Here is a 14,086-nt window from a genome sequence, read left to right as displayed (position 1 = left end):
TTAGGAGTCGAGAGAGAGAGAGAGAGAGAAAGTAAAGAGAGTTTTATATATTTACATGTTTTATATTATACTTTTAAAAAATTATAAAACAGTGAATTTATGGTTTGTTTTCAAGGTGAGATAATATTTTTATATATATTCATCTTTTAAATTGAAAAATGTTAACTTTTCTTTAGATACTTGTTCTTCATTTCTCTCACATGCAAGTTTAGCCTCTACATCAAAACCCCTTCTTTTGCATATTTAAGCCTCTTAAACCCTAGCACATTAAAATGAACATAGAAAAAGAAATTATTTATTGCTTTTCTTCGCTTCGACGGTTGGTTTAGCATAGTTTAGCATAGATTAGATTGCCTTAGAGGAGAGACAATTCTCCAATTAATATATTTCTTCATGCACACAATTTTATGATATGAATGTGTGATGATGTGATTATTTGGAAATAAATCCTTGTGTGATGAGAATTTTGATATGAATATGTGATGATGTAATATTTGTAATATATTTCACTCGCAAGTATCAATTCCCAATGCTCCACTCACTTAAAGTACAACATTCCCATTGCTCTGTAAAATTTTATTCAGTTGGACAGTATCCACTCACTTAAAGTAGATCATTCCCAATGCTTCTCTCACTTTATTCCAACCCTTATCCTTATCATAGCGAACACATCGTGCCTTAGTGCACTTGTATTCTTCCATCCTAGTCTCCACTCACTTAAAGTAGAGCATTCCCAATGCTTCTCTCACTTTATTCCAACCCTTATCCTTATCATAGCAAACACATCGTGCCTTAAGAAATGGAATTTTCTTTGAGACTGGCTCTCAATGATGTTGAAATAAAGCATGCATAGGGTGTGGGTGGGTGGCCCTTTTTAAGCAGTCAATCATTAACAAGGTCTTTTCCAGGCATGATAAGCCCTATAATACAATTGGCAATTTTTTTTTTTTAATTTACTTTTTAAATAGACCATGCGGGTGATAAGTTGTCAGATCGATGGATATAGATCTTGGTTGTCACTGTCTCTTATGAGACTGATCTTTCTTTTTCTTATATTAATATAAGAAAGCATTTCTGCAAAAAAACTCATTGATTCGTAGAGGAGGGGATGGATCTAATTGATTGAATTTCCATTGTTATTTTGCCAATACACAAAAGCTTAGCTTAATACGGCCCCTTAGAGAACTTAAAATTCAAATTCCTATTATAAAGGAAGCTCAACTAAGAAGTCACAAAAAGCTCAGCTCAGCTAGTGAGCTACAAATCTTGTCAAGACTATAAAGCTTAGCTCAACTGGTGAGCTACCCAACTTGGTCTTTCCATCGTCTACAATTGGGCTTGCCCTACTGAAGCCTCATGATCACCATTATTGATCGTTGATAGGAGCTTGTGGAAGGCCTTGTCACTAATCTTAAGATAAGCTTGTAGCATGCTTCAAAAGCTGCCATCTTAGAGGTCCTACTCTAGTACGTTGTATGGAATAATTTCACCATCCACTCTCCAAACAATTGGGAGCATGTGGAAAAACTCTAGTGCAAAATTAATCGAACAAGTACATAATGAAAACACATACTATAGAATTGCACTCTAGTGATGCTAGCCATAATAGGAGCAAGGGATGTAGCTCCCAGAAGTACCGTGACCTTCTATGTCTCTATGTAATTGTCTAATCATGCTCCTCCTCCTAATATCTTACTCGTCAGCTCCATCTCTAAGTGTTTTCCTGCCTTCTGTAGGTGGTACTAAACCGGTCCTTAGATCTCATGAACCGAGAACATTCTCCATCCCCAACCATATAGTTCGAACATTTGCACCACTTCTTGATTTTCTATATGAAGAGCATCTTCCCTAGGTTTTGCATGCTATATCTTAATGGGACATGGCATCATCAGTAGGAAGAGTTACTTGAATACTATATTGGTAGATATTGTGTTGGACTCATCCTCCTTCTTTGCTTCATTAGCCTTTTGATTTTTGCAATCTTTAACGAAATGTCGAGGCATGTCTCAATAGGTGCACTTCTTCTGGTTCTTCCTCCTTTACTTGCTTCACCACCCTTTGTCCATTCTTTGCATTTTCCTTGTCCAGTAGCTTGCCTTAGTCAATCTTGATTTGGCTCTGAGAGCCTTCTCATCAGCATTGGCACTTTCCAACGTACAACTTCATCTGGTCTAATTCTTAAAGCAAAATGTGATGGGCCAAATCTGTACTATAGCAATGGGAGTCATCACCAACCCTTGGTAGCTCCTCAAAATCTTGATGATTAGAAGTATGGACAACTAATTGATGTCTACCTTGTGACCAGCTATTGCAAGTTGATCCCTCAGAATATTCATTTTCACCAGAAAGTGATGGGATGACTCTACAATTGGTATTGGAGCATGACGATTCTCCCGGTGTTCTTGGTTCGAGAAAGGTCATGCAAGATCTTCCATACTTCTACATATGAGGTCCGACCGAATTTGCATATCCTAGTCCTTGAGAAAAAGAAGAGAGAGAATTTAGATAGCCCAAGAGAATTGGGAGTGAGCGAGAGAGGGAATTATGAATTCCGAATGAACTTGCTAATGAGTGTAGTCGCTTGGACTAAGCTACAGGGTCATGATTAAGGGGGATTGAACCAATGTTACAGCCAGGTATTTGAATTTTTATGAAGTCAATCCCTAGAAGTCCTTTCGTGCTTTGGTTTGTATGTTTCTTCTATTCACATTATCATTCCATTAATTTAAGGACTCAATTGGAATGTTGATTGTACTTCATGGGCTCATAATTGTAATTGCTAAAAGAAATTAAAATGACGTGAACTGTATTACAAGGCAATGGGGTGAGGTCTCCTTGCTTCCCTCAAACTTGCAGCTTTTCCTAGAGCGTGAACGTCTTCGGCGGTCCGGTGGAAATTAATTCCATAGACCAGTCACATCAGACTAGACGAAGGCTCTGACTCCAAAATTCGTGAGTTGGCAGATGGAGACATTATGAGGTGTGGAATAGAAGATAATCTTCGTGTGACCATTACTCTACCTAGGCATTTCCAAAAAGTGGCAAGCAGCACTGGATTTTATGGAAATGCCTCACAAGAAGTCTTCGCAAGTCTTTGACGTATCCATGAGAACACCTAAATTGGAAATGAAGCGTCTTTGCCTAGCGGAGCCAAAGTAGCAAGCCAAACGCCCTCCGCGTGCATATTTCCTTGCATTCCAAGAATATGCTTTGATAGTTAGGATCGAAACGGAAACGTGGACGTGCAACCGCAGCTCGAAGCCGCGTTCAGGCGGCCAATTCGAGCAGTATAAAAGGATCACTCCATCTCACTTCCCCAGCATTACATCAGCGGCTATCTTCTTCCTCCTTGATCTGCATTCTGCCCAGCAAAGACCTTCATGTGCCAACATCCTCGCTATGGCACTATCTTCACGTCGCAACACGCTTCTACTTTGCACCATATTCCAGTTGCTTGCCTCTCTGTATTTTTTCAACAACAACATTACGGTTGCTAATGCTCAAGCAAGCCTACAGCTTACTGTTACCACCCCTCCTGACGATGGCTACCCCGCCGGCACGTCCTGGATCTCTCTTCTGGCCACCACTCTCCTGGCCGACGGTACTCCCGGCTACTTCTGGGGTGCCGTGCCCGCTGACGCTATTGAATCCGCTTGCCAAATGATCGAGAGCGGTGCCCAGTCCATCCCTGCCACCGTCTCAGCTTATGGATTCAGTGAGGACTGGAACTTACAAGTACGTGCTTTCGTCATTATTCTTACGTTGCAATACTGCTACACTATTCAACAATGCCACGTCTAAAGCCACCGGCATGGCGCTGGCGGCTCCAGTTGCTCATCGACGTTCCCTTTCCACAGGTGCAAGCAGTTGGTGGCTGCGATGCTTCCTCCAATTCTCCGGTGGGCGTAGAGATGGTGTTCTCCGACGACACGGGACGAACGAACGCCGTGAGTGGCTCTTGTTTGCACACACCACTCTCCCTGCAATGTTTCCGCTCCCGTCAACTCGATAACTATTACGTGGCATAGTGTTTTTTAAGTTCTAACCTTGAAGCCTCCGCAGATCATCTGCGATGACAACGCTTGGTCCAATGGCTGTGCGTTGTACAACACGGGAGACGATGTCAACGCTCTAGCTAACGGGCAAAAGAGACGTCGGTTGCTGTCCAGCAGCCGACGTTTGATGGACAATTGCGCAGCTTCAGGTGGCCATATAACCGCTCTACGTCCTGTGTCACAAGTCATAACTATTGACACATTGTTAATCTCGACGGGTATTCGCAGGTGCGGTGAAGGGTGCCATTTCGGGCATTATTACCGCTGCGGCTGGGTGTTTGCCAACCGGCATCCTAGCGCCATTCTGCGCGATAGGAGTTCTAGGAGTGCAGGCAGAAATCGGCGCTGCCGCCCAATGTGCATCTGAAGCAGCCGCCAACTGTTTCACAGGTGTGCGCTCATTGAATTTGTTATTATCTTACCAGACGAACGTCCTCGCTTTCTTCGCAAAAACATCAGATTCGGAATTCCCCTCCTTTCTGTGACAGCATTGGCTTTCCTCACATGGCAGGCAGTGCAGTGGTTACTACGTCAGATGGGAAGCGAAGATTGATGTCGGAGATCTCCCTGGGAGACAAGGTAGAAGAATTGCACTGCTCGCAGTGTTCATATAGATCACGCATTCAACCTGACCTAAATACCAGTTTTTCGCTTTCTACTTGCTCCTGCTGAGCTAATCGATCTCCTGGTGCTTCTGGACGCTTAGGTTTCCGTATGGAGTCCTAGGAAAGGAAAAATGGAGTTCAGCGATGTATATGCATTCGGTCATGCGGATGCAAATGTGTCATCCATGTTCATTCGAGTTAATCTCACGAGCGGCAATGCTTCTTCACCTTCGCGATTCAAGGCAATGGAGCTGAGTCCTCGCCACTTTGCGGCTGTTGTCTCAGGTGCAATATCACAGTTGCCCTCAACCCAATAATACGAGTATTTTCATTCGCATGACAATCAGGGGTCAAACTTAGTGTGACCTCATGGCTTCCGTGTTCTTCCAGTCCCCCAACTAAAATTAATCACGCTAATGTATTGTTGTAGCGTCCTCGAGTGGTATGACCTACAAACGCGCAAAGGACCTTGCCATCAAAGATAAAATGTGGGCATGGGAAGAAGAAAGCAACCAGTTTTCCATCTACACAATTGAAGGTATTAGGACATTCCCTTTGATTCTTAGAGCTAAATTTTGTTGCATGGGTTTCTTATATATATTGAGACCATCCTCCATCAAAGCTCCCGAATTTTGCATGCATGGGTTTGTTATATATATTGAAACCACATGCATGGGTTTGTTATATATTATATTGAAACCATTTCCTGTGAAAGCTAATGAATGGTGCTCCTAACAGGCATAGAAGTGGTGATTGAGCAAGGCTTGTACAATCCTTTCACCCTTGATGGAACCATAGTTGTTGATGGTGTAGTTGCCTCTGTGCATAGTGACTGGTTCCTAGATGGCTTCTTTGATGTGGCAGGTCTCACACACTTACTACCATTGGCTTATCAGGTATGGATGTTCCATGCATACATTTTTTGCTCATAAAGAGCTAAGTATTACATGATCTCATGAATTGAGGTAGCTTACTTTAACCGTGACCTAACTCTCTTTTATAGGTACTTCTTTTACCAGTAAGGTTGCTCTATAGCATCCTCGGAAGCCGTCTCTATATCCAATTGTATAGCTTTATTGATGCTCAACTAGACATAGCAACATTTGGCACTCAATATGGTGGATACATTGCTCTCTCTTGGTTGTTGGTGTTCACATCCATATTGTCTCAAACTGTGAAATTTTCCAAGATTTGAAGATTCTCGCAGAAGGAAATGATATAAGAGGTCGTTGGTTGCCCTATAGCTATTATTTATTGGCATTTAAGGCACTATGCCTTACATCATAATAAATTATCTTGTATGAGGGCATATTAAGCCTTTACAAACCATTACATTGTACTAGAGAGCTAAGGTTGATCTGAATTATCAAGCACTATAGGCTTGGAAAAAAAGACAACTTTAACATGCAACAATAAAACACTCTTATAAGCTCTTAGTTACTCTATTATTTCTCATATATGGAAAATCCTTTACATGTCCACTTTTGAAGTCAATTGGCCTTATATGCATTCAGTTGGTATGATCTTAACACTCATGCTTAAAAGTGACCATGCAATAAAATTCTTAAATGTAGCCTTAGTCATAGGAGCGTAGCCACCACACATACCCTAACATATGCACACAACGACAAATGCACCCCCGGGCCCCCCTACCCCGTGCATCTCTCTCTATGAGGGTCACACATACACATGTATTTGAATGTCGTTAGTCACAAAGTGCACGCTATTTATACATTTTGACAGGATAAATACACCCTTTCTATTTGGGAAATTTCACATTTTCATTTAAAACCCCTTCTATATGCAAAATTTAATGCTTTGATTTAAAAACCTATTATGTATGTATGATTTTTGTTTATTCCCAAGAAAATAAGTGAACACACAATTCATTCTTACATATTTCATAGTGAGCTAGCCCACTACTCTTTACCATGGTAACAAACATGTCCTACCGCATGTCACCCACAAGTTTCTAGTCTCCCCCGTGATCCCGTGATCCTGACGTGAGAACCTAATCAATACCATGCAATAGATCAATGTTTTTGTTCTCAGTCTTAGGGGATAAGTTTGATACCCCATTCTCACTATTCTTACAAACCCTTGAAAAATGTCTACAAAGTGACTTATAGAGAAGCATAGATATTGTGTGAGTTTAAGTCTATTTTATAGTGTAACTATGCTCATCGAAATCAGTATCACCAATGGCGTCCTCATGGGTAATGGCCTGAGTATCTGTATCTCCTATCTCATGATCAGCTTCCTCCTCTCTCATGTCATGATCATCATCACCTCCATGGCGTTGATCATCCTCCATACTCTCCGTATTAGTAAATATACTATACATCACTTTGGAACATGGCATAATAGGTATGAGGTGCCACCACCTATTATTATCCACCTTTGATTAATAGACAACCTATTTAAACACAAATACAAACATGTTAATTTCCGTGCATTGAAGGTATTAAATATATAGAAGTGAGCATTTTTATATATGTGTAGAGTACCTATTCACATTGTTGTGGTAGTACTAGTGTGTCCTTCTTGCTTTGCCAGAATTTTGTGGAGTCAATAATTACAAAGCCACTTGCATGCCATTCGATTGTTACATTAGGTCTCTTTCCACCATGTCCTTAAACCACATGACATCCAAAACATACACAAGGAAGCACCACAATTTAATCTTAATAATATCTTGGATTATGCCACAATAATCATTCATGGCTCCATTGACTCCCTCAAAGCTAGCAATGACATCACAAACTTGTGTGTTTCTCTTATCATCAATTCGTTGTGTCCAAAAATTCTTGCCCTCATACCATATAGCATTGAACATAGTACACTACACCAAGACAAAATCAATTGAATAAGCAATCTAAATTGTTCAAAGCTCTTGCTTATGCATAACATTCTATATACTAACCTTTTGCATACATCCTCTAGCATACTCCCATTCTTCCATTATGATATGCATCCCCTCGTCTCTCTCTACTCCCTCCATATTGTCAAGTAGGCAATCCACATGAATATCCTATGGAAGTGCTCTTAGATGCAACTGAGGGTACACAACAACACAAAGCAACTATAGATGCGCTTGGTAGACGCGCAAAATAGCGGGCGCATTTATAGGCATTGCTTTAGTAGAGAAATTATGGGCGCGTCTAAATGCGCATCTAAAAGCTCATCTATTTGCACGTAAATTATCGCATCTATGTGTGCATCTAACCTGAGAAAATATGGGCCCGTCTAACATCCCGTTTATTAGCGCGTCTATTTGCGCGTGTATTAGCATGTTTATTTGCACGTTTACACTGAGAATTAAACGTGCATTTAGATGCATAAATAGACGCAAACCAGAAAATACAGAAAGTGAGATTTTGGTGTACATCATTGCTTTCCAAACATTGCCCATGATTACCAAAGCACATAATTTTTTGCAAGCCCACATATACAAGAATTAAGTGAGATGAGGAGAATGAGACAATATGTAAAATAGTTTTGCCAATATCAATTATGGGGCTACGGTTCAATCTCATCCTCAATGAGATCAACCCTTGCCAAACTATCTACTTCAAAATCCAAACAAGTGTTTAGATCTACAAATACATTCAACCCACTACTACTTGTGCCACTCATGTGTTCATCGAAATCAGCATCTTGAATGGTAAATACATTCAACCCACTACTACTTGTGCCACTCATGTGTTCATCGAAATCAGCATCTCGAATGGTAGGCTCGTCCTCACGGGTAATGGCCTCAATATCTGTATCTCCTATCTCATGATCATCCTCCTCTCTTGTATCACGGTCATCATCACGTCCATGGCCATGATCATTCTCCATACGCTCCATATTAGTAAATGTACTATACATCACTTTGGAACGTGGCATAATAGGTATGACATGCCACCATCTATTATTATCCACCATTGGTTGATAGACAACCTAATTCAAACACAAATACAGTCATGTTACTTTTCTTGCATCAAATATTTAAAAGCGAGTATTTTTATATGTGTGCACAGTACATGTTCACATTGTTGCGGTAGTACTAGTGTGTCCTTCCTACTTTGCCAAAACTTTGTGGAGTCAATAGTTACAAAGCCACTTGCATGGCGTTTGATTGTTGCATTAGGGCCTCTTTCCACCATGTCCTTAAACCACTTTACATCCAAAACATACACAAAGAAGCGTCAAAAGTCAAGCATAATAATATCTTGGATTATGCCACAATAATCATCGATGGCTCCATTGGCTCCCTCAAAGCTAGCAATGACGCCGCAATCTTGTGTGTTTCTCTTATCATCAATCCGTTGTGTTCGAAAATTCTTGCCCTCACACCATATAGCATTGAACATAGTGCACTACACCAAGAAAAAATCAATTAAATAAGCAATCTAAATTATTGAAAGCTCCTAACTTATGCATAACATTCTATATACTGACCTTGCTCATGCATCCCCTAGCATACTCCCATTCTTCCATTGTGATATGCATCCCCTCGTCTTTCTCTGCTTTCTCCATTTCATCAAGTAGCCAATCCACATGAATATCCTTTGGAAGTGCTCTTAGATGCTGAGGGTATGGCACACGAGATCCGTGGTGTGTACGAAAGAGGGCCCTTTCTTCTTGTCTTCTTACCTTTGCATCCTCGTATCTTGTCACCCATCTTTTCATCACATCACTATTAAGCACGCAAAAGAGGTTGATACTATTATGCAACTCCGTGTCTATTACTTTGTTGCGTCCTTTCCCTTGAGGCACAATAGAGGTCATCCTTAGGTCTTCATCATCTCTCCATAGTCGTGGGAGAGAGCTATCCACATCAACAAGAAACTCAGAAATATATACAAGTGACTCTTGTACCCACCAACCCTCGGCCATGCTACCTTCGGGTCTTGCATTTTGTCTCACGAAGCCCTTCAAGGTCTTCATGAAGCGCTCCAGGAAGAACAACCATCGTGCATGTATAGTACCGCATATAGCAATCTCATCCACCAAATGCACTATGAGATGTAGTTGGCTTGTGAGAATAGAACGTGGAAATGTCTCCTCCACTAAACAAACCGCCTCCACTGACATAACTGGAGCATTCTCAAGCATGGTGGGATCTATTTCCTTTGAGCTCACATACCTCACAAGCTCGCCCATCTTGTAAATACAATCTTTCATGCCCTTCGATGCACTACGTGAAATGCTAGTAGGTAGGATGAACTGAACTCGCAAGGAGGTGGTTGATTAGTTGCTTATAGCTATTCACTCACAAATTTGAAAGGAAAAAGATATTATGCACATAAAATACTTACTTGGAGCATCTTGTGCCAATCATGAGATTTCAAGCCATATAATTGCTCTACACCTCTTTTCTTGCTCTTTGTAAAGGCTCCCTTCAAACACCTCATGCATCCAGTGCGAGTACGAATTGTAGTAATAGCGCGCTTCACCGTCGCCATCTCTAGCTTTGATAACATCCATGGTGCACGAGGTAAAAAAAACACGCCCATTTGGTCTCTCTTGATGCCAAGCTTCATGCATCCTCCCTGTGGTACGTAGATCCTCCCTTATGCCTGCCGAATCTCGTGTCCCATTCAAATGCTCCCAAATGGTAGATGCCACATTCTTGAAGATATGCATGGGATCAAGTAGGTGATTGATCTTGAGGTGGGACCAATATGGTAAACGATAAAAGATGGAGTATCTAAACAAAATAAAGTGTTAGCGTGCAATCTTTACTTTCAGCCAATATAGCCAATCTTTACTTCCAGCCAATAGTTACAAACCCTTACCGGCTCATGCCAAGTGGTGGAGGAGTCGTGGTGGAGGACTAGGCTAAGCTAGGGCAAGCTATATATAGCTCTAACACCCCCACTCAAACTGGGATCTCTAGCTACGGATGAAAAAACCCTTGAAGAGTACAAGGGGAAAACCCGAGCCACTATATATATTTATGTGAAAATATATATACAAAGCATGACCATATGCCAAGTTGAATGCTACAATGTCATGCTGGATGATGCAGTGCAAATTGCATGTGGATAGTACAAGGGCATAAGACAAGCACTTGTCCATAGTACAGTGCAAAGTATAGGCACTATGTTTGGTGCATGATACATTGTAAAGTATGTGTGAAAAATAGAAAAATCTTCTTGAAAATATCAACTTGTTTGACATAGTGATGATGTATAATCAGGACTTGAGATATTCAAGTTGGATGTTTGAGCTCTTCATCTGAATAGTAGAGCTTGTTGTCTCCAAGTTCAACCTAGTCAAACCTCCTCAAACCTTTATAATCATGCCTTCATGTTTTGCACAATTCATCCACATAAAATGACCAATTTCATGTAGTGTATATGAACATAGCAAATATTCAAGTGTCTATTTCTATTGTACCAAGGATGAACATATGAGAAAATTGCTTCAGTCACTCCAAAGATGAGTATGGAGGGGCAATTTGAGATCTCCACAAAGCCAAGGCTAAAATGTCTCTTGGGTAGTGTAAGAAATCCGTAGCAACACAATAGGAAGGCCCATAAAGTTCTTGCAAATCAAGAACCAATAATCCAAAAACATGATGAGCATCTGGGCATCTTGAAGTATGGGATTTGATATGTCCCATAAAGCCAGGGCTGAAATGTTAGTTGTGTAGTGTAAGAAAGCCATAGCAACACAATAGGAAGGCCCATAATGATCCTGCAAATAAAGAACCAATAATCTAGAAACACAAAGAGCATCCGGACATTTGGAAGTACCGAACAATTGAGCATCCCAGGAGTACCGAACAACTAGGCAATTGGATGTACTGAACAATCGGAAATACAAACAATTGTGCATCCCAGAAGTACCGAACAACTAGGCAGCCAGAAGTACCGAAGAATCGCAAATACAACGACCATAAGCCACACAAGTATCACAAGAGGCAAGCTTGTGTGGATTAGACATAGCTTACATAATCATAGCGGGAATGAAATAACAAGCTCTTCGCATCCCAAAGTACCAAACAACCGGGAAGACGAGCATCCAAGATTACAAAGAACATCTAGAAGTAACCAAGAAAATGGGCATCGATGACGTCCAAACAAGTAATAAAGAGTAATGCATATGTGCCACGTCCAAACGAGTACTTAATAAATAATCCATATGCGCCATGTCCAAATGAGTACTCAAGAAGTAATCCATATGTATTTATCTGAAAGACATTGAAATGCAATATGACCATGTCTAAATGAGTACTCAATAAGTAATCCATATGTGTCCATCATGAAAGCCAGATAAATATGTGTCACATCCAAACGAGGACTGAAAGACGTTGAACCTTGCCACGTTCAAATGAGTACACAATAAGTAATCCATAGATTCCATGGCCAAATTAGTACTCAATAAGTCAGCCATAGGTGTTCATCATGAAAGGCATATAGGTATACCTAACCCCATAAAGGGAGAAATAAAAGTATGCCTTGCTTGAACCAATAAGTAAATACATACCATAAGTCATCAATAAGTTAATTGACAAAGAAGGAACAAATCATCTAGCAAGACCTTGCAACTCGTAAATATAGATGAGTATGAAAAACAAAGTAGATGTATTCATCATGTAGGTATCGAATGTGCATTTAGTCCATTGGATTGTATCTAGGCATCTATGCAAACCTGCATGTACTCGAAGAAAGAACTGAGTGTGATGAAAGAGAACATATGAGCTCACTGTGGAAATAGACGAGTGCCTTGAAAACGACTGCAAGAAAACATGTGATAAGTACCTTCGCATGTGTGAAGTAACGCATCCAAGAAGTAATGATATCAAAGCTAAATAGAAAAGAAATATTGAAAGAAAACATGTTAGAATGTTAACAACGTAAAACATTCGGCAAGTCCTTTTCTTGATTGACAAAGCTGAAAGAGAACCTGCTTTCAAAATCATAAGATAATTGAAAGTAACTCTCAACTCAAGGGAAAGGATGCAACAACGTTATAGACTCGAAGTTTTATAATAGTATCAACCTCTTTTGCATGCTTAATAGTGATGTGATGAAACGGGACGCGTTAATACATGAGCAAATAGAGGCACTGATAAACGCGATGTTAGACGGGCCCGTATTTTCTTAGTTTAAACGCGCAAATAGACACGCTATTTAAACACGCAAATAGGCGAGTTGTTAGGTGCGCTTTTAGATGTGCCCGTAATTCCTTTACTCAAGCAACGCCTATAGACGTGCCCGCTATTTTGCGCGTCTACCAAGCGCGTCTATAGTTGCTTTGTGTTGTTGCGTGTGGATATGGAGATGCCACTACCAATGCCAAATCCAATTGATCCATATGGATTTAGAGAAGAAGATGAAGATCACAATATGAGCCAAGAGAAAGATGTGCATAATGACATCATACGGGAGGAAGATGGAGATCACGATATTGAGGAACAAGATGACGATCATCAAGAATCACTCGACTTTATTGAAGATGATCGTTTATGGTGAATGTATGATGCCAGAGTACGATGATGATAGAGGAGATCAAGTCAGTATAGAGTTGGAGATAGACTTGTTTGGCGCACTAGACTTGGCTCAAGATGAAGCCAAGTCCCAAACGTGGACATGAATATATTTATTCAAACTTGATGTACATGCTCTTGTACTTTTATTCTTTCAAAGGATGACACATGCATGAAACGAAATTTTTTTTATCATTGGGTAAAACTATCTTTAAAGGTCGGTACGGGGAAAAATACTCTCTGGAAAACATCGCTATATAATGACCTTATACAAGTCTAGAAAGTGTCGCTATATAGCGACACTTTTATAAACATTGCTATATAGGCCCACTTTACATACCGATGATTAGCACTCCGCATGCACTAAACATCGATGCTTAACCATCGAAAAAGGGCCTATGCCTTGTAGTGCTTGCTTGAAGATATAAGGTGAACCAATAAGTAAATACATTGCATATACTCCAACATTACTCAGAATGCTGACAAAGTCATTTTGGTACATCGCCTGGATGCTGCTATCAATGCCTTTGGATCAAACATTCATGGTAGGGCATTGATGGCAATGGCTATGTCTTTGGCAGTAGGAGAGAAGGATGTTAGTGCTATTGTAGCTAGATTTATACCTAGGAATCCACTCGGGGATTATAATGACCCCTATTCTTGATGTACTCATATAGCCAAGAAGAAAGATAACTTGTGAGGCCTTTTGCACAATAGAGGTCATCCTTAGGTCTTCATCATCTCTCCATAGTTGTGGCAGAGAGCTATCCACATCAACAAGAAACTCAGAAATATATACAAGTGACTCTTGTACCAACCAACCCTTGGCCATGCTACCTGCGAGTCTTGCATTTTGTCTCACGAAGCCCTTCAAGGTCTTCATGAAGCGCTCTAGGAAGAACAACCATCATGCATGTATAGTACCGCATATAGCAATCTCA

The 14,086-nt window shown here is 40.5% G+C and overlaps 1 protein-coding gene across 1 annotated transcript; it reads left to right on the top strand.

The window, feature by feature from the left end:
• The first annotated feature begins 3,399 nt into the window (after window positions 1-3,399).
• Window positions 3,400-5,695, top strand: LOC147889299 (uncharacterized). The gene is made up of 9 exons (XM_087392039.1): window positions 3,400-3,735; window positions 3,858-3,947; window positions 4,063-4,204; window positions 4,284-4,445; window positions 4,567-4,634; window positions 4,762-4,945; window positions 5,091-5,198; window positions 5,399-5,524; window positions 5,664-5,695. Exons 1-9 carry the CDS (start codon window positions 3,400-3,402, stop codon window positions 5,693-5,695), a joined length of 1,248 nt encoding a protein of 415 aa, XP_087248165.1.
• The last annotated feature ends 8,391 nt before the right edge of the window (window positions 5,696-14,086 follow it).

This window comes from Dipteris shenzhenensis, chromosome 20 (genome assembly GCF_047967505.1).
Source record: "Dipteris shenzhenensis isolate YYH24624 ecotype China chromosome 20, Dip_SZ_1.0, whole genome shotgun sequence".
Classification (NCBI taxonomy): Eukaryota; Viridiplantae; Streptophyta; class Polypodiopsida; order Gleicheniales; family Dipteridaceae; genus Dipteris; species Dipteris shenzhenensis.
This window is presented reverse-complemented; position numbering and strand designations above follow the sequence as displayed.

Bases quoted from the DNA above. Each gene is read 5' to 3' on its own strand.
- LOC147889299 (XM_087392039.1), top strand. From the start codon at position 3,400: ATGGCACTATCTTCACGTCGCAACACGCTTCTACTTTGCACCATATTC. The intron at 3,736-3,857 runs GTACGTGCTTTC...CCCTTTCCACAG, and splicing joins GTGAGGACTGGAACTTACAA to GTGCAAGCAGTTGGTGGCTG. The intron at 5,199-5,398 runs GTATTAGGACAT...TGCTCCTAACAG, and splicing joins TTCCATCTACACAATTGAAG to GCATAGAAGTGGTGATTGAG.